This window comes from Ceratotherium simum, chromosome 3 (assembly GCF_057802395.1).
Source record: "Ceratotherium simum simum isolate JZ-2026a chromosome 3, ASM5780239v1, whole genome shotgun sequence".
NCBI lineage: Eukaryota > Metazoa > Chordata > Mammalia > Perissodactyla > Rhinocerotidae > Ceratotherium > Ceratotherium simum.
In genome coordinates, this window is record NC_141902.1 from 29,976,251 (window position 1) to 29,998,643 (window position 22,393).

At 36.4% G+C, this 22,393-nt stretch overlaps 1 protein-coding gene across 1 annotated transcript; it reads left to right on the top strand.

Moving 5' to 3' along the window:
• The first annotated feature begins 1,585 nt into the window (after positions 1 to 1,585).
• LOC101392755 (olfactory receptor 4F6-like) lies at positions 1,586 to 2,608 on the top strand. Its single transcript, XM_004421974.3, has one exon. It carries the CDS (start codon positions 1,595 to 1,597, stop codon positions 2,606 to 2,608), a length of 1,014 nt encoding a protein of 337 aa, XP_004422031.1. The 5' UTR covers positions 1,586 to 1,594.
• The last annotated feature ends 19,785 nt before the right edge of the window (positions 2,609 to 22,393 follow it).

A 22,393-nucleotide genomic window follows, 5' to 3' on the forward strand; every position in this document is an offset into this window, starting at 1 on the left:
AATTTTGTAGTTTTGGGGTCTTTTTTGTTTATTTTCATATGAACCCTCTGCACTGAGGTGTACTATTTCACAATTTCCCAATAGCCAGGGTTATGTATAGCCTTGGAAATTTCACTATGCATCATCTCACTATATCCAGAATATAACCACCCCTCACTACCTCTACCCTTCTCACCCTGATTTAAGTCACCATCCTCTCTTGCTTGGATTGTTGCAATAACTTCTAATCTCCCTGGTTCTATCCTTGAGGCTCTGAAGTTTATTCATAGTGCAGCAGCCAGAGTGATCCTTTAACAATGTAAGACAGATTTTCTTGTTCCCCTGTTCACAATCCAGTTGCTTCTCTCATTCAAAATAATAACCAAAGTCCTTACAATGACTTTTAAGGTCCTACTGTACACCGGCCACCCCATCACTGACATACTCCGATTTGGCCTTTATGACCTCCTTGTAGTTCTTTGAACACAGCAAGTGAGCTCACACCCCAGGGCTTTTACTCTTGCTGTTATTTCTGCTGGAATATTCTTCCTCCAAATACCTTCTTGGTTTGCCCATTCACATTCCTTAGCCTTCTAATCAGTCAACTTATCAGCAAGAAGTTTCCCATCAATTCTTTTTTATAAAAGCTCTCCCCATTCCCCTGCCCTATTCCCCTTCCTTGCTTAATTTTTCTCTGTAATGAAATCATCATCTGACACCCTATATATCATTTTGTGTATTTATTTTTTAATTTTCTTTCTTTCTCTGCCAAAATGTAAATCCATGAGGTTAGGGGATTCTGGTTATTTTTTCCTTGGCTATATTCTAGTGCTTAGACTACTTCCTGGCACACAGTAGGTGATTGATGAATATTTGTTGAATGGAATGAGTCAAAAGATACAAACTACCTTGGTCCAATTATTCATTCACTCAGAAATCTGTGTTTTTCACCAATTAATATTTGTAAGATACTGTATTGGGATAAAAATTGAAAAGCATGATGAATTATAACCTTGACCAGTTTATAATCATATGGAGGAAATAGACATGTGACTAATTCTAAATGTAGTAAGTAAATGCATGAGGAAGGTTAGACAGATGAGGTACTATTTGATCCGTATATTAAAGAATTAATCATGTTTTGGGAAGTGTAAAATAGACAAGGATAATTTCTGGCTTGAGCAACAAAATCAGAGTCACAGTATCTTATAAGTGTCTTTGTCATACAATAGTCCTCTTTTACCTGTCTAGTATATGTGATTGGTTATTACTCCTTCAGGAAGAGGATAGTTAACATTGATCATACTGATAAGGCAATTTAACATCGAATGCTCTTTGTTTGTGGTTTCATCAGGTGTAGCCACGGGGGCCACTCCACTAGATCACTCACCATTCCTCGAGTTAGTAAGGCCACCTGGGAACTCAGCTACTTTCATATATAACTACAGCAACAGTGGCCAAAATGGTGTTATTTAATTTTTGTGAAATGTTAGGTAATATTTGACTTCCAAAACTTATACGTTTTTCAATAGAGGGTATTAATATACAGTACTAACTTGAATTGTGTTATTTTCTCCCTTTAGGTAGCAGGAGATTGAACCTACCAAATGAGCCAATGAATGGATCCAACCACTCTGTGGTGACTGAGTTTGTGTTCCTGGGACTCTCCAATTCCTGGGAGATCCAGCTTTTTCTTTTTTTCTTTTCTTGTCTTTTCTATATGTCTAGTATGATGGGAAACCTCCTTATAGTGGTCACCGTGACCTCCGACCCTTTCTTACAGTCCCCTATGTATTTTCTGTTAGCCAATCTCTCAATCATTGACATGACATTTTGCTCTATTGCAGCACCTAAGATGATTTGTGATCTTTTCAGGAAGTGGAAAGTCATCTCTTTTGGGGGCTGTATAGCTCAGATCTTCTTTAGCCATGCTATTGGAGGCACTGATATGGTGTTACTCATCGCCATGGCCTTTGACAGATATGTGGCCATATGTAAGCCTCTCCATTACCCGACCATCATGAGCCCACGAATGTGCATTTTGATTTTAGTATTTGCCTGGACCATTGGTTTCATTCACTCATTGGCCCAATTAGCTTTTATGGTAAACTTGCCCTTCTGTGGCCCTAATGAATTAGATAGCTTTTACTGTGACATACCTCAGCTCATCAAACTTGCTTGCACAGATACCTATAAACTGGAGGTCGTGTTCATTGCTAATAGTGGGTTCATTTCCTTGGGTTCTTTCTTCTTGCTCATCTTCTCTTACATCTTCATCCTGGCCACTCTTCGGAAACACTCCTTAAGTGGTTCATCCAAGGCTCTTTCTACTCTATCAGCTCATATTATCGTGGTGGTTTTATTCTTTGGTCCACTGTTTTTTCTCTATATGTGGCCCCTTCCTTCAACACATCTGGATACATTTCTAGCCATATTTGATGCAGTTTTAACTCCTTTTCTAAATCCAGTAATTTACACATTTAGGAACAGAGAGATGAAGAAAGCAATGAGGAGAATGTTCATTCAGTTTATGGGTTTTAGAAAAAAATCACTAAATGGCTTTATTGAAGCACAAAATTTCCAGGTGACTATTGATAAATTTTCTGTCCCTAATAGCCAATTCTCATGAAGATGGGACCATCCTTCTAAGGTTTTATCTTGCTCTCTCATTTGGAACGTATTCCTTTGTTCCTTTATTTTGTTTGACTCCGTGTTGGTTTCTATGCATTAGATATAATAGCCACTTCTCCTAGTCTTTAAGGAGTGGCCTCTTGTAGGAGATGAACCTCATTGTTCAACCCTCCCTTAGGTTTTGTTTGTCTCTCAAACCTTTGTGATTGTCCAAGCAGCCTATTTTATTTTTAATGGCTCCCAGTAGTTGAGGGTGTGCCAAGATCTGTCAGTGTCCCAAAGGGGAGGATCTCAGTCAGCACCTAGATTCAGGCTGATTGGAAGCCAGACCCTCAGGCAGCAGCTATTAAAGTATGCAAATATACACATTTACACAGGTGTTGTCCCTGCTGGCCACCAGTGCCAGGTGTTCCAGAGGTGTTCCCTGGGTGGCCGTCATAAAAATTGAGGTTCCAGATGAGTATATAAGCTCCTGTTTGGGAGATATCAGTCAGCTGTAGCAAGGCAGAGGGAGAGTGCGTGGATGGTTTGCTCTGGCCTATTTCCCTGAGAGCATATCCCTCTGCCGGCCTCTACATGTGTGCCAAACCTGAAGCCCACCCCTCAGGCCTAAGCTCGAGGACAAGCAAATAGGCCTCTTTCACGGAATGATTGGGGGTGTGCTCAGCCTGCTGTCTGTGCAGTGCCTAGGGGTGGTAGCCAGCCAAGGACTCTCTCTCCCATTGTTATAGTCCTATGGGACCCAGGAACACAAGTCCCCCTGGCTACCAAAGACAGGCGATCAAGGGGCATCCTCTGGGTGGCAGCCCTAAAGACTGGGGCCCCAGAGGTAAACAACAGGGGCACCAGAAGCGGGTTAAAGCTCCCCTCTAGGAGATACTGTTGTGGCAAAGGGAGAGCAGGAAGATGGCGCCTGCCAGTCTCTGTTTCTGGAGAGTGGAGAGCGCCCCAGCAGGCCTCCAAATGTGTGTCAAATCCCATGCTTGGCCTTCAGGCCCGCACTCCAAGAAAAGCAGGATCCAATGAGTCTCTCCCACACCAAATCTGGGCGGCCTTGATCGGCAGCTTCCACCCTGGGCCCTGAGGCAGGTGAGTTCAAACTGATGAGCCCTTTAAGAGCTGATTATCAGGTTGTTATAGTCTTGTGTGTCTCTTGGACAAGTGCCTGGCTGTTTTTCAAGCTAGATGTTTTGGAGGCTTGTCATTCAGGTGCAGGTCTTAAAAGTTGGGGCTGCCCATTGTGGGGTTCCAACCCTTCACTCCTCAGGGAGAAGCTCTGGGTTTTGAGTTCCCTCAGGACTGGGTTGCCATGCAGGGGTTGAGCGGGGGGTGGTTAAGAGGATTGGGGTGGATTATGGCAAAATTGTGTCCCAGCCTCTCCTACTTGATTATCTGAGGGCCTTCTCTCCTTGGCTTCTTGGCCTGTTGGCCCCGCATAGGAGTTGCCTAGGCAGTTTTCAGTTTTTTTTTTCCCCCCAGAAAAAAAATTGTTACGTATGTAGCTATAGATTTGGTATGTTTGTGGTGGGAGGTTAGTTCAGCATCCTCTTACCTTCCCATCTTGAACTGGAACTGGGACCACCTTTCTACTGTATAATACTGAGTGTTTGTGGACATTTGTTACCCATATTATGCGGGGTTTATGTTGTTATCATTCAAGAATGGGTGACATTCTTCTCTGAAAAGAAGGAGAGATTTTTATATTAAAGATATAGAAATCAAAGATTATATTAACCTTTACTTTTCAGTTTCCAAATAACTTAATAATACGTTTGACACGTATCAAATAACGATGTAAATAAGTTTGTTTCTCAGGATAACCATACTACTATTTTTAAGATATTCTGCCCCATGATTGGTACATTTATTAAAATCATGCTTCATTATCTGTTTGTATCCCGTATCTCTCTCTTCACTTGTTCTGCTTTATTTTTTCAACCTTTTGATTATGACTAAAAAGTAGCAATCATCTTTAGGATCTGTCATTTCTTACACATTCTAATTCACAAATCTTACTTTCATGCTTTGCTCCATATGTTGAAGAATGTTCTCAACATTATTTTCAGTCAAGCAGATCACGAGTTGGCAAACTTTTTCTGTAAAGGGAAAGATTATAAATAGTTTTTGATTTGTGGCCGATATGATCTCTGTTGCAACCACTCAATTCTGCTGTTGCTGTATTGAAATAGCCATACATAAATGAATAGACATTGCTGAGTTCCAATAGAACTTTATTTACAAAAATAGAAGACAGGACAAATTGGGGTGTTCAATATATAGACTTGCCTAAGCCTTCAATATCACAGTCCTTGTTTTAAAACAAGAGTCTAAAATGAAAGGCAGTATAGCATCCCACAAAATTTGCAGTGAAAATTCAGAGATTCTAATCCCAACAACACCAACTCACTTTTTGTGTTATCTTACCGAAGTTACTTAACTTCTCTGAATTTCAGTTTCTTCAAAGGCCGCAATAGAATTCATAGGTTTATGGTTATGACTAAGTGAGACGATATTTGAAAAGGCTTTAACAATTTAAAAATTAGCCCGAGTTTCTTTCCTGGACTGTAATCATTTGCTTGGAGTCTATTGACTTAAAAATAAAATAGTTTTATCTTCTAATGCACATTAAACTTACCTTCTACTTTTTTGTCTCTCTCTCTCTCACACACACACACACACACACAAATGTCTTGTGGTATATCTCTATTACCTTGTGTTTTCATAGTATTGTGGTATGTCCTTTCATTGTTTTGTGTCACCTGCCAAATTGAAGATTTAATAGTTTACTTCCTTCTATAGTTCATTGGTAAACATAATAATGGTGAATATTTGCAGAGTACATACTACGTTTCAGGTACCACTCTTAGCTTTACCTATATTAACTCATTTAATCCTCACAGCAATCCTTGAGATAGATACTGTTATCATCCCTATTTACAGATTGGGAAATGAAGACACAGAGAGGTTAAATGATTTGTCAAATGTTAGTACATGGTAGCTTTGACTTTAAATCCGGGCAGTCTGGTTTCAGAAGCTGGATTTTCAGTCATTATGTTATTTCTTATAAAATTGATTTAATATTGGACTTGGGGAGCCCTAGCTTACCTTTCTTCATTTAGGACCAATTTGTCTATATTCTTTTTTCCCCTTATATTTATGTAGTTCCTTGTTGATGGTAAAACAATTCTGAGTTAAATAATTTATGTTATGAACATAGTGGAATTATGTTCTATACGTATATTTCAGCTGTTGTATAAGGCATATTTAACAACATGGAAAGTTCCTCAAGACAGATTAACAAGTGAAAAGGGAGGTAATAAAGTAAGACTTAAAATTTGAACTATTTTTAAAACAATGTATGTATATAAGCCAAAATGTTAATAGTGATATTTCTCCCTGGGTAGTGGATATAGGTGGTTTTTTATTATCTTCTTGCACTTAACAGTAATTTTTATATTTTTTATAACAAATGCTGTAATAATGAAAGAAGCTCCTAAAATAGTCAAATACATGAAAAATATCTTAAACCCCAGTATTTTTCAGAGATTTTTGATGTCGAATATTGACAGAGGCATTTTGCTAGCCTATGTAAATCAAAAACTGGCGGTAATTTATTTGCCTTATACTTGACCTATAAAAGAATACTAATGGCCACTATTTTTAGTCTCAAAAATTGTGTTGTTTTTTTCCTAGTGTGTCTTTGGTGAACCTATAGATCATTAGACATTTTATCATCCTCTCTGAAAGGGAAGCATATCTGAGTGGTCTGCATGTCCTTCATTCATTGAATGAGTTTGAGTCAACCTCTGAGTTTGGTACCACTGGGGATAGTAGACTGCTTTCACATGCAATTGCTGTACCCTTTAAAAATGGAGCTTATAATGGCAATCTATAATTCTCTGCATAATTCATGAGAAAATACCCTTTGGACTGGTTGATTCCAGTTTTAAACTTGGGTAGTTATTGTTGAAAGTAGGAGTGAGACCAACTGGAGTTGGCACCAAGAATGTCTTGCAGACTGACTTAGAGGGAAACACTGAAATCCAGTCATACATACTTTCGTTAATATCCTCTCAGAATTTTTATAGAGCAGTCAAATATGACAATATTTACATGGGAAACTATGGCAGATTTAGTATATTTGATCTCTGTACCTCCTAATGATAAGTGATTATCTACTGTATGTACAGGAGTGTTCCAGGAGTTATGGACAGATGGTATATAAATATTATAAACTGCCCTTGACTTTGGAAATTTGCAGTCCAAGAGAATTGAGTCTTTGGAGAAAGAATAGTCTACTTTCATCACGAGTTAGTGGAAGGGAGACATAGAATGAAATGAGTTAAAGGCTTCCTTCATGTGGATTTAGCAACAGTCGAAGTAAAGGGCAAGTTGATCTTACGTTCTTTGATCAATCTATATGATGTTGATTGATAAGATTATTATGCTTCTAAAATCAGAGATATAGCCAAGGAGAAGAGCTCATTAATGAAGAGAATTCACAGAAGAACTTAGTGAAAATCCCTGGATTTGGATGTAGCCTAGGCACCTATATTTTCATCTCTTAGTAGTCATTTAATTAAAACTACTATTTTCAATCTGGAAGTTGAGTCTCTGATGTATGACATTTATTATTATTATGCTTTAAACTCGTATGAACTAACATTTTTAGAGATGCACTTCATCCTTTGCGATCAAGGATTTGCAAATTCCTTTCTTAATTGTCTCCACACTAAAATTTAAAGAAGCATGTTAAATTAAAAAGCACTGCAACTAGTTATCTTATAAGGTGAGAGACTCTGAGCCAAGGAAATTCAAATGTTTCTGAAAGTTTGACTAATTTTGAAGAATTTTGAGTATTATATTTGTCTTTTCTACTATTCTACTATCCCAGAATATTGGCGATGCTATGGACAATGGATTTTTTTGTAAATGAGAATGTCCCATTGCAGGGAGTAATAGTATAAACTCCTTAAAAAGTTGCTTGCGCCTGTAATACTTCCCTGAAATAAGACTTTGGAAGAGTTCAAAGGGGTCATTCTTGAATGCCCAAATTAGTTTCCAACATCAAAAAAAGAATATTGAAAATGATATGGATGTAAATTACATGAAGATACACTCTGGCATTTCCAGGATACCTGTGTTATAGCCCCAGATGGTTTCGAGGAGAAATCTTCTTATGATTCTATGGGAGCTCATCCACCATAGTAAGGAAAAAATTGGCCATCATTCTAAATCAATACTGCCAGGGAAATTTTAGAAAAATCACTTTGAACACCTCTAATACATGCCTCATCTTCCAATGATATAATCCTGCAAAACTCTCAAGACTGGACGTACATCGGGGTCAAAATCTCACAGCTCATTTGAATACTTCCAAATTGACTTCTACTATTACTCCCTGCAGTGGGATATGAATATGGTGTTGTGTTTTGTTTTGTTTTTTGTATGCTTGTTTTCAGAATGGTCAAAGTCTTTCTCTGTTAAAAATCTACGTCTCTGACACAGGCAAAAGTTTACCATTTCATGTTTCTCACTTGGGGAATCATGAGACTCTCATTAAAGAACTCTGCAAGGCATTATCACTTACACAAAAACTCCGCTATCCATACTATCTCCAATCTTCTTGCCTAGTGGAAAAGACAAATGGAATTCTCAAGTTAAAATTAGTCAAACTTTCAGAAATATTTGAACTTCCCTGGCTCATAGTCTCTTGCTCTGTGGGTTAGTAACAGGCCAATCTGTGCATCTAAGAATCTCATCTGATCTTAGACTCCACTCTATTGCAAGCAGATATGGCCAGATACTACAAGGAACTCACGTAATGCACTCAGTCTTATCAACAGGCATGAATATTTTTTCCTCATCCTCTCAAGAAAGCCTTGCAAGACCTAAAACTTGGAGAATTTTCCAGAGCATCACTGATTTACTTTCTATGGCTCCATCCAAATGGAGATTCCTATAGGGGGATTATTAATTGGAAAACATGGTTAGAAATTTGTATTAACCTTAGCCAAATTTATAAATGACTCTGACAGCTTTTGAGGTTCAAGTCTAAACATTTTAGCCAGTGTGTTAATGGACAAGCAAAAAGCTTTAGATTTTCTATTAGCTAACCAAGCAAGTTGCGCCTGTGCTACTGCCCACATTTTTTGTTGCACTTAGATAAATATATAAGCCAGATGAAACAATTAATCTCTAAACTAAAAAAAAAAAAAAATGTTTTTACTTGGTTCACCAAGGTAGGTAAATAGATTCAGGAACACATTATTTTACCATGAGTTTGGTAATTTAAATGACTTCTCTGAAGCACTGTACAGTGTTTAATCATTATTCTGCCCTTGAATTTCTGCGTATTGTAACTACAAGTAATTTCTGAAGTTTTAAGGGCTGCTATACAGTTACTGTCATATCAGATGATCCAACAATCCATCATTTGACAAAATGAGCATGGAGATCACTCCCAATAAGACTTCAAACTGTTGTTTCTGTGACAACGATGCCATCTAGAGATCCTGACAATGATGTAGATCAGGAGTCAGGCTACTTTTTTTGTGACCCTGTGTTTGGCCAGAACATAGTTATCAGTTATGCAAGACTGAGAACTGGAACAACCATCTCCATCAATGGTGTCACTACAACCAGGGAATATCTTGTGATTCACATAACACTTCCTTCTTCACCCAACACCTTGTCTGGCCTGCATCAACTCTCTCCTTAAGACATCAACCAATACAAAGATTTGCCCTGTTTCTGATAGCCTGCTTCAAAAACTTGTGGGGTCAACCCATAAGCCATAAAAACCAGGCTCTCACTTCCCCTAATTAAGTCCTATTTTGAAATTGTTTGTGTTCTCCCTTGCTGCAGTAATTCAAATATCCTATTTACTAACAATATGGCAGATTTCTTTATTTGAGGAAGATATTTCCATATAAAAATCCTTAAATTTACTAATGAATGCTTTAAAATAGTTTATTTAGGAATTTCCTAAACTGAGAATGTAAGAAAAAAAAATACAGTTTTTTATAGTATTATAAACTAAAATACTTAGTATAAAAAGTCCCCATATGTGCAAACTTTTAACATTTGTAATGTGTTTTTTAAAATTCCTCTTTACTTTAGAAAATAGGAGGGTGAGTGGCTATTTCTTTCACTTTCTCAGATCAGAAACCGTAGTGGCAATAGCCTCAAATCAAAATTCAAAGGAGACTAGACACTGTCTTCTAGTGTGTGTCTGCAGTTTAGTCTTTGTCTCTTATTTTTATTTGATCTCTAACTATAAAGAACCACCTTGAGTCTTATCATTGAGGTAAAAGAGTCCTTCTATCTTTTATTGAAATTAGTTACTACTCATTAAGTTTTTAGTTTTTTTTAATACAACAAATCTGAAACCTTCAAGCTAGTGATTTTAATGAATAACTCAATTCGTGGTAACACTATTCAGTTAGTTTTAAGACTTTTAAAATGTAGTATACTCAAAATCCATCAATTATCCTAGAATTACAAAAGGCATCCAGCCTTTTTTAAAAACAAACTTTTTCACAAATTCATGTAAACATTCTGTCTAGCTATATTGCGTTCATATAATTATCTTTCAAAGAGAAATTAATATTTTTCCCTTAAGGTGGGAAACTTTTCCCTCCTCATCTAAAAAGGAAAAAAACATAATCAAAACAGAGCATTTTCGGGGCCAGCCCGGTGGCGCAGGCGGTTAAGTGCGCACGTTCTGCTGGGGCGGCCCGGGGTTCGCCGGTTCGGATCCTGGGTGCGCACCCACACACCGCTTGTTAGGCCATGCTGTGGCGGCGTCCCATATAAAGTAGAGGAAGATGGGCATGGATGTTAGCCCAGGGCCAGTCTTCCTCAGCAAAAAAGAGGAGGATTGGCATTGGATGTTAGCTCAGGGCTGGTCCTCCTCACAAAAAAAAAAAAAAAAGAGCATTTTCCAGTTCCATTCTTACCACTTCTTAGCAATAGCCTTGGCGTTTATCCAATTTTCTTGTCGACTTTAAAGCTAAAATGAGAAAGATTTTATCAGTTAGTTTATGTTGTTAAGTCAGTTTTGTCTGGTTAGAGGCCAAATGATGACTTATTTGGTAATTTAGTTTTACCATTTTTTTTCTCCCTCAAGTCATCTATTGCTTTCTATATTTTCAATATATTTAACTATATAATTTCTCTATATTCCCTGGCTTTTTAGCTTATTTCTGTGTTTTATCTGTATGAACCGTACATACTGGTTGCACTCCTACTGGGTTTTAACTTTCTTTAGGTCACTGTTATGAATGGGAAGAAATAACCCTCAACTAAGATATTCATTACGTGTGATTTGCTAGGCTAGTGGGAAAGGAAGAGGAGAGAAAATTGTGATTGTAAACAGTTATTCCTACAGTTGCACCAAGTTCCAAAGATAGAGAATTCAATTTTTTTCTAGCAAGAGAAAGACCAAGAGAGGAAAAAATAGATAAACTTTGCTCTTCCCATATTACATTTTTATAATTTGTTCTATAGTTTTTCTGATAGGATTGATTCTTGTACTATCTGTAGATCCACAATTTTTTTATGACTTTGATTATTTTTTCTTGATAATATGACAATGTTATGTCAGTGCATCGTTTAATAATTATATCCATGTCTGGAGCAAAACAATTCCACCTTTGAGGAATTTGTGACTTGACAATTCTTTATAGGGATAGCTCTTTCTAGACCACCTCCTACTCCCACTTCAATATTAAATTCTGCTTGTACAGCAAGAGTGTCTGAGGTGAAGGAACTGCAAAACACATTGACCATGTTTCTGTTTATCTCTGTTATATCAGGGTCAAATAGAGAAACTCGATTCATGTGGGGTCAGCCTCAGGACTCAACTGACTGTAACTCAAACCAAATCACCTTGGGACAGCATTTTCAATATTCTTGCAGACCAGTTTCTTTGCAGTGAGGCACTTAGATTTGGCCAATGGATGTCCCAGAGGAGAATTAGCCTTTTCTTTCAACATCATTTGACTGCACTGGAGGAAAGACAGGCTTCTCTACCTCAATCTAATCAGGTTTTGGTCTTGGCAACAGGGAAATACTTTCTGTTAGGAAAAATTGAGAATGACTTGGAGATGGGCAAAGAGATTATTGGGTGCCCTTTCAATGGAATACTGGGCATTGTCTAGGGGATCCTCTGGGATTATATGGTTCTTTAGGAATGTGGGCCTTTGTCTTCAACTGGGCTGTTTTACAACCCTATAGAGATAGAAATTAACTTGTAGGAAACTAATAATAATGTACGTTTCCTGTTCAGAGCAATGAAAATGATTTCTGTTCATAGTAATGCAAATACATTTTTTTCAATAGAGAATATAATTATCTGTAAGTCAAATCCCCATTTGAACTGGTTTTAACATCTTACCATTCTCTCTTTGATTAATGACTTTGTATGAGCGTCATGATTTTAGTTTTCTTTAAATTATCTTGGCCAACTAGCTCTGCAGACACCTTTGCAGACCTCAATGAGTGACACCACCTAGACTCTGGCACCTCACTTGCAGTAGACCAGCTAGCCAGGTGGGTTAGTGCTTACCTAACCTATAGACCTGGATACTACCAACCAATCAGTAAAATTTATAGACTTTGTTTTCCCCAAATGGGACAGAGTTGGATCGTGGACTTTTGGCTTTAACAGACTTGCTCCTTTTCTCCAAACTACCAATCTTTGATTTTTCACACTGTTACTGGATTGGATTTAATAAGATGTTTCCATTCAACACTTTTCTCAATCTCTTAATTTTTATTTATTTATTTTTTCACTGCATCAACAAAATGGAAACTGAGACTGGTTTAGAGGCAAAGGCAAGTTAGAGGCAAAGGTTTTATTCACGACTACTATAGTAGTGACTCCTTGAACAAATTTTAGTTAAAGTATTTATTGAGGCATAGTTTAGGGAATGTTTGTTAACTTAGAGTGAGGTGATGGTACAGCTTGTCCATTTTTTTTTCTTTTTTCTTTTATTGTGAGAAGATTAGCCCTGAGCTAACATCTGTACCCATCTTCTCTTATTTTGTATATGGGATGCCACCACAACATGACTTGATGAGCAGTGCATAGGTCCACGCCCATGATCCGAACCCATGAACCCCAGGCTGGCAAAGCAGTGTGCACGAAGTTAATGACTACACACCAGGCCAGCCCCACAGCTTGTCCATTTACAACATTCCTGTGATTTGTTTCATGACTGGCCAGCAACAGTTCAGTGTGATCATTGCTTGTGGTTTGGTTTTGCTCCTCAGAATTTATTATCCCTCATTGCTTCTGTTTCCTTTTCTCAATTCCTTAAGCTACTTTTAGATACTTAGGGTATGATAAAAGCTCGTGAGTGGAAAAGTACAGCTTTTCACAGCATCATATGACCTTGGATCCTTACCCAATAATTGCATGAATTTCCTTTTCATTATCTCACTAATTTTTCCAGAAAATTTACAGGAAATAAAAAAAACAAAAACAGAACGAAACAAAACAATTTGGCTCTATCCCAAATTAGAGATTGGCTGCAGGGACAAGCAGCTGCCTTTGAACACACCAAACAAAGTGTTCTGGTTTTAAGTTTTTGGTGCACCTGTGATTCAGTGCTAAATTAGTCTGTTCTATTACCCTCTGTTGGAAGTTGCTGAGTTACAGACACTACATTCTGAAAGAAAGAGCTTTTGATATTTGAATTGAATTTACGTGTAGTTTTTGGGGCTGCCAACAGAATAGTAGATTCAGGAGCTAAAGTTTTCTGACTAGCAAGCAAGTCTAAGAAACTTAATGGTGATTAATTATTTATCACAGGAGTAGTGAGTAGTTTTATAGCTTTAGTGAACAAATTCTACTTCTAATAACAAAGATATTTCATTATAACTTAAGTGAACAACTGAAATTCTCTGTTACAAATATGCTTTCCAAGTTTAACTAGTTAAATTATTACATTTATAAGACTTTCTCTTTTCAACAACCATTGGTAAAGACAGAGAATTTTAATATTAAGAAAATAGATTATATATATGTTTTTCACCTTTATTGAGATATTATTGCTATATACCATATGTAACTTTAAGGTATACAATGTGATGATTAGATGCCAATTTGAAAATCAATAAATGTCATACACTACATTAATGGAATGAAAGAAAAGTATCATATGATCATCTCAATAGATGCAGAAAAAGCATTTGACAAAGGTCAACATTTTTTCACGATAAAATCTTTCACAGCATTAGGTATAGAAGGAATGTACCTGAACATAATAAAAGCCATTTATGACAAACCCACAACAAACATCATACTCAACGGTGAAATGTTGAAATGCTCCTATTTAGATCAGGAACGAGACAAGGATGCCCACTCTCACCACTCCTACTCAACATAGTACTGGAAGTCCTAGCCAGAGCAATCAGGCAAGAAAAGACTCCACCAAAAAAAAGGTGTTAGAGACTAATAGATGAATTCAGTAAAGTCGCAGGATACAAAATCAACATGCCAAAATCACTTGCGTTTCTATACACTAACAACATATTATCTGAGAAAGAAATAAAGAAAATCTCATTTATGATAAAATCAAAAAGAATAAAAGACTTAGGAATAAATTTACCCAATGACGTGAAAGATCTGTATGCTGAAAATTACAAGATATGGACGAAAGAAATGGAAAAAGACACAAATAAATGGAAAGATATCTGGTGTTCTTGGATTGGAAGAATTAACATTTTAAAATGTCCATACTACCCAAAGCCATCTATAGATTCAACGCATCCCTATCAAATTTCAAATGGCATTTTTCACAGAAATAAAAAAAAAATCTTAAAATTCATACAGAACCACAAAAGACTCCAAATAGCCAATGTAATTCTGAGAAAGATGAACAAAGCTGGAAACATCAACTTCCTGATTTCAAACTTTATTACAAACCTATAATAATCAAAATAGTATGGGACTGGCATAAGGAGAGACACATAGACCAATAGAACATATTCAAGAGCCCAGAAATTAACCTATGGATATGCAGTCAACTAATATTTGACAAGGGAGCCAAGAATAATTTATGGGGAAAGAATAGCCTCTTCAATGAGTACTGTTGGGAAAACTGAATATTCACCTGCAAAAGAATGAAATTGGACCCCTATCTTACACTATTACAAAAAATAACTTGAAGTAGATTAAAACTTAAATGTAACATCCCAAACTATAGAACTACTAGAAGAAAACATAGAGAAAAAGCTACCTGATGTTGGTCTTGGCAATAATTTTCTGGATATGACAAGAAAGCATAAGCCACTTAAGCAAAAATAAATAAGTGGGACCATCAAACTAAAAAGCTTATGCACAGCAAAATATATAATGAACAAAATGAATAAACAACTTACGGAATGGAAGGAAATATTTGCAAACAGCTATCTGTAAAGGGTTAATATCCAGAATATATAAAGAACTCATACAACTCAATAGTAAAACAAACCATCCAATCAAAAATGGGGTAAAGGACTCAAATAGACATTTCTTCAAAGAAGACATACAAATGGCCAACAGTTACACGAAAAGATTCTCAACATCACTAATCATCAGGGAAATGCAAATCAAAACCACAATAAGATATCAACTCACATTTATTAAAATGGCTACTATCAAAAAGACAGGAGATAACAAGTGTTGGTGTGGATGTGGAGAAAAGAAAACTCTTGTGCACAGTCGATGGGAATGTAAATTGTTTAAGCCACTATGGAAAACAATATGGAGGTTTCTGAGAAAATTAAAAAATAGAATTACCATATGATCCAGCAATCCCACTTCTAGGCATTTACCTGAAGGAAATGAAAGAAGAGCTATCTGCATGCCCATGTTCATTGCAGCATTATTGGATAGCATTATTGAATAGCATTATTCACAATAGCCAAGACATCAATGGATGAATATATAAAGAAAATGTGGTGTGTTTATATATATATATATATATATATACACACACACACACACACATATACATACACAATGGAATGGAATAAATGGAATATTTATTCAGCCATAAAATAGAAGGAAATCCTACCTTTGGCAACAATATGGATGGACTATTAGGGCATTATGCTAAGTGAAATAAAGCAGACAGAGAAAGACAAATACCATATCTTTTCCCTTATGTGTGGAATCTAAAAAAGCCAAACTCAGAAACAGTGAGTAGAATGATGGTTGCTAGGGGATGGGGGGTTGGGGGGAAATGGGGACATGTTGGTCAAAGGGTACAAACTTCCAGCTATAAGGTGAATAAATTCTTGGAAAGGACATGGAGAAAAGGAAAACCTCGTACACTGCTGGTAAGAAGGTAAATTGGTGTGGCCACTATAGAAAACAGTATGGAGAGTCCTAAAAAAATTAAAAAAATAGAACTACCATATGATCCAGCAATTCCACTTCTGGATATTTATCCAAAGAACACAAAAGCACTAATTTGAAAAGATATACGCACCCCTATGTTCATTGCAGCGTTATTTACAATAGCCAAGACTTGGAAATTACCTAAGTGCCCATCCATGAATGAATGGATAAAGAAGATGTGGTATATAAATATACAGTGGAACACTACTCAGCCATAAAAAAGACAAAATTGTGCCATTTGTAACAACATGGATGGACTTTTTTATGCTCAGCAAAATAAGTCAGATGGAGAAAGACAAATATCATATGATTTCACTCATATGTGGAAACCAACAAATAAACACATGGATAGAGAGAACAGATTGGTGTATACTAGAGAGGAGGGAGAGTGAGGGTAGGGTGAAAAAGGTAAAAGAGCACATTTATATGGTGACAGATGGCAACTAGACTTTTGGTGGTGAACACAATGTAGTCTACACAGAAGTCAAAATGTAGTAAGGTACACCTGAAATTTGTATAATGTTATAATCCAATGTTACCTCTATAAAAAAAGTTATGAGGACCTAATGTACAGCATGGTGGCAAAATTAACAATAGTGTATTATATACTTGAAAGATATAAGACAGTAGATCTTAAAGATAGTAATTATTGAGATAGTGGAGGTGTTAACTAACATTATTGTAGTAATCATTTCACAATGTATATGTGTATCAAATCATCATGTTGTACACTTTAAACTTACACAGTATTGTATGGCAACGATATCTCAATAAAGCTGGAACAAAGAAAGTTGTAGTAATTTTAGGCACTTTTGCAAAGAAATTTTAGCATAATTTCTGAATTAGATATAAACTCGTTAAAGTTCAATAGGCCATCAATACTAGGTTATCTGTTTCACTGAACAGAAACCTATGTGCATCTCTACTTAGAATAATTTTATGACTAAAAAAGGAGACTTCACTACATTCTTTAACCAATAGTTAACAGTGGAACGAATTGAGTACATCGTTCTTGGGTGGCCTTTGCCCTCATATAATGTGGAAAGGATGTACCTCAAACTTTTTGCCTCCAAGTTTTGTACTTTTTATATATTTATTGACCTTTTAATTTTCTTCCTTTATGAACTGTCAATTCATTCTATTTTTTGCCTTCTCCTGGTTATACTATATTTTAATTACTAGAGTAGAAGAAGGTATATGTCAGTAATTATTAAATTATACTCTATTACTTAAAATGTATTTAAATTTAATGTTATTTTTACCTTTAGTATATTTAAAATCAAAGAAAATTGTATTTTGGGCCTTATTTTGAATTAAATAATCTCATCGTGCTTCTTAATTGTGTGTCCTTGTATTAACAGTTTTTTGGTCAATTATATCTTTCAAATTTGTTGCATGCTAACAATTCTTTGGGTTAGTTTCCTATTGTTTCTCCAGGAAGTAAAGGTTTTGTGTGCACATCTCTCCGTCTCCATCTTTGTTTCATCCTTTCTCTCTGCTAATCTGTTTCTACTCAAGGTGTTCACATCCTTCTCCATTATTCTGTCTTTCATGTTTACTTATGCTTGCTAATTGTAATTGTTGTTTGTACCTTTGAATACACAAAGAGACTTAGTTGACAAAGTGTGTCAAGATTTCTAAGTTCTACAATTGTTCTTTTCAGAAAAGTTTTGGATGTTTTTCCATTTAAAAATTAGAAAATACCTTTTTTTCATTAAATGTCCCCCTGGATCGTATCATAAAATAAAGAAAAAAAAGTATGTAAGAAATAAAATAATAAACCTTTATTTTTTATTAGAAAATTATACACTTTTCTCCCTCTCTCACAATGAATCCCTGAGACAATTCCCTTGGCCTGATGATCTCAGTCTGAGAATCCCAGAACTCTTGTGCATTACTTCGTCACCACTTTCTACTATGGATCATTAGTCGCCTCTCTCAAAATGGCAGTGTTTTATAAACTTCAGTGTTTTATAGCTTCTTGTCTAGGGAAGGTGGATGGAAGGATGTCGGCAAAGGAGAGTGTTGGCAAATTTCCTCCTTATGCGCAGGAGGAAATTTAGTTTGTGGATCTTCTGTGACTCTCTGACCATGCTGCCACCTTGATCTTTTGGTAGATTAGGTAGGTGGTGGTGGTAAAGAGGGGCAGAGGGGTTGAATGACTATCCTGTACCACAAGAAGAATCTCCTTCTCAGGTTCCCATGTTTCTAGAGAGGAAAGATGTAACAGAATGTGGAGCATAAATTGTGCTGGAAGGAAGGGTAGAGGCAATTATGTAGAGAAAGACACATGAAAGGAAGTGAAGTTGATTTTTAATGGGAATCCAGATTTGAGAATCAAGATATGGGAGAAAGGAAGAGTAGTTACCGTAAGTTTACAATTACTGTCCGTGCTTTTAAGATCTCTGATCCGTATTCTATTTTCTCCATATGTCAACTCATCTTTGGCTTCACTTGTTGTATTGGCCAGTATGTAATTTGGTCAGACAATTTCAATGTGACCTTTAGCCCGCATAGATTTCCGTCTCTTTCGGTACTTTGCTCTACTTACTATGTCAAACAAATGTACTACTCTAAAATTCTAGGTATTAAGTTCCTGAGCATTCCTGAATGCTGTCACAAAAATCTTTTAGCTAGCTTTTGTCCAAGTTCATGATGCCCATCTTCAACAAGGTTCTCACAGTTGATTGGAAATTGTTTATAGAGATCTGCCACTCTACAAATTTTCTACACGTAGCATATTGCCTTATTTTCCCAGCTTTCCCCCTTAAACTTCTTCCCTTATGTTACTGAAATTGTCATTTCTAATTTTGCTTTCTCCACTTTGTCACCATTCGTTACCTTTCTACAATCTTAGTTCTCTATCTCCTGTTTGATTTTACCTGCTTGCTGTAATGGCACCAATGATCTCTCAGTCCTAAATCCATGCCTTTTTCTTAGACTTTTCCTGTTTGATCACACTGTAGCTTATGAAAGTGATAGCTATTACTTCTTTGATATTCCTTTCTCCTTTGTTTCTCTTTGTCTGCACAGAAACAGGGATTTTTAAAGGCAGATAATATGTAAAAGTATGAGTAATATTAACATAATAAGGATGATGGCAAATACAATGTATTTGCTCTTTTTTGGCCATGTATGTTTCATCTATTAACTTTCTTTTGTTTTTTTATGTTATCCTTTAAGGAAATCTTTCTCATGACTTTGAATTTTGGATGACTTACAAATTTTTGTCTCTAGCTGTGATCTTTCTTGCCTGTCAATTATTATAGGTTTTTATGAATAAATAATCCCTTGACTTTGCTGAATCTTTTACTGGCACAAAAACTTGGTGTATTTTTTTTTCCCATTCTAATCAGTAACCTCCTCTTCCCCTTCCCCTTAACTTGTAGTAATAATATGTGGGTTAAGTATTGGCTTCACCACTAGTAGCTATGAAATCTTGGGTAGGTTAAATTATGTATGCGTTAAATGTTTGTGTGTGTAGAATGGAATATTCTTCTGAGTAAAATGGAATTTTTTATTTTTCCAGCTTTGAAATATAATTAGTGTATAACATTGTGTAAGTTTAAGATGTACCTTTTTTTGAATTATTTTTTTAAAGTTTATATTAGGAATAATTGTTTTAGATCATGAACAAATAACTATATTTGCATGATGTAGTCGAAACAGCACTGTATTTGAAATCAGAAGTCCTGATTTTAGGTTCCAAACTAAGTAATTATATGTATTTGGGTAAGCTGATAATTTCTCTGAATTTGAGATTCCTCGTCTATAAGTGAAATTAATTCTACTATTGGACATATCCACCTAACAGGTAACTATAAAGATCGAATATGTGAAGGTACTTAGTAAATATGTGCCATACAGATAATGTACTTTTTCCAGCTCTAAAATTCTATCGTTATTTCAGAAGCTTTTAAAATATGGTGAAAAAATAACTATATTTTCTTCACTGCCTTTAAGAATGATTGGCATGGAAGATGACTACGTGTTTTATCATGAAGCCTGGAAGATAAAAACCATGTAAGTTCCCTGCTATGCTGGCTGCTATTTCTCCTCTCTCTCTTTCTCTGTCTCTCTCAATCTTCTCTTTCTCTTTTCCTTTTTACATGCTTCTTGTTTTCTAAAACTTTATGAAGTTAAACTATGGACCACGATAAACCTTGAGGTAAGGTTCTCTACCTCCCAGCTGGAAATTTATAGCAAGAATATCAGGCATTCCCCCGGGAGTGATTGAGAAATGTTTTATTGCTCAGTTGTAAATTTGGAAACTTCCTATGTATGCTGGACTCAATGGAAAAAGATGGTACACTAGAAAAACATGAACTGTGGAAAATTATGGACCTGAAGAGATGGTTTTATTTCAGAGAAGTGTTATTAACGAACACAAGAAATCTTTGCTATTTATTTCATTTTGTATTTTAGGAAACACAAGAGCAGGAAGAAAAAGTTCTTATCCTCCTTAAACTTACAGTGTATCTGGGGAGAGAGAATCTACAAAATTAAAACCATTGAATAATTATGATTAGTACCAAAGGATTTGCTCTAAATAAATAGCTTCTCAGAATACCTTTCCCTCTCCTCTTAGTTTATTAAACTGCTACTAGGATTTCAAATACTCACATCAAGTCCTTTGTCTTTTGTAAAGCCATCTCTGAATTTCCCAGTGGACCCTCATGTGTCATTTTTTGGCCAACAACAAACACCTAGATCTTCTCCTATGATGCTGTACATTGTGGTTTATTTTTATGTGGGGAATTATCACTTTTCAGTTAAAATGTAAGTTTCCTAACTTCTAGGAACAAGAGAGGGGAGAGATTAATATAAAGTGCAGTTACTAGGAAAATTTTCGCGGAGAAAATGGGATTTTGGTTTAAATTTTGAGGATTGTAAGTGATTGGAAATCTTCTATATTGCACCATCCAATCCATAACCACCAGCTACATATGGCTACTGAACACTTGAAATGTGGCTAGTGCCACTGAGAAAATAGATTTTTAATTGTGTTCAATAACCACATGTAACTAGTGGCTGCTATTTTGGGCTGAGTAGATCTAGAGTTTGACCTCTCTCTTCTCACTTTATTATTTTTCTAGTATGTAAAATCCAATGCCATATGTGGACTAGAAAACCTAGATTATCTGTCTATGATTAGTTGTTTGTCTCTCACCGAACCACTGTTTTCTCATTTGTAGATAATCACTAATGAGATTTGCGGGATAGTAGTTTTATGACAAATTTCACTCAGCATGTACAACTGAGATGTGTGTACGAGTGCATACATAAACACACATATTAAAAGGCAAAGCTTTGGGATTCACTTTTTCTATTGCTAGGTTTCTCTTGCTCTTTCAATTCCAGGTCTGAAGAGTTTCGTGCCTTTATGCACCTTTATTTTACAAGCCCATTACTGGTTATGCTCCAACCTTTTTCTTTTCTCCGTCCGACTTTTAGCAGTATATCTAAGTATTATGAGAGCAGGAGAGTTTGAGATGCAGAATTATTGGATCCACAGGCAAGAGAATATATCTTCCATGTGGTAATAGCGTATTCCCTGCAAAAATGAATAAGAACTAGAGAGATGCATATGGTAGCCCAGAATTAGGATCAGGGAACAGTCAGACTTAGTGTTGGATGTTAGACCCTTGAGAGTTTTGAAGCAGACAGATGAGATAAGAGGGATAAAAGGAGCTAAGGGAGATGAAGGGACAGAAGAAGGTCAATGGTTATATAACAACTATGACATTAATGTGCATTTCTTCATCTCCAGTGAACTCTAAAAGCTTAGGACTCCAATAACTCTAATCAAGATTCACAAATGTCAGAGATTGTGAAGATCCTGGACAGATAAATCAAGCTTCCTTAATTTCATTGACTTCCTATTACCTCCCACCCCCTTGCGTATCTTAGCCATGTCCTGGATGCTAACCATCCTACTAGGTACTCTCACATATGCTTCTGGGAGGACATTCACATATCCTGTGCCATTAATATATATTCTATCCTGCCTTGGTCCTGTAATACTCTTGAGTCACTGCTATGCCCTATACCAGGTTCTCTTATGTTCAACTCTACTCCGCGGGATTTGTGTGACTTGCTAATGTGATTGTAGGTAATGGTGTACGAGTAACTACAGAAGATATATTTTGTGCCTAAGAAGAGGTCAGGTTAAGAAACGAGACGGCTTGAATGCCTGAAGAATTGTTCTATGAACAACTTAAAAAATAGAACTAGTGAGGGGCCACCCGGTGGTGCAGCGGTTAAGTGCGGGTGCTCTGCTTCTTCGGCCCGAGATTCGCAGGTTCGGATCCCAGGCGCGCACCCATGCACCGCTTGTTAAACAATGCTGTGGCAGCATCCCATATAAAGTAGAGGAAGAAGGGCATGGAT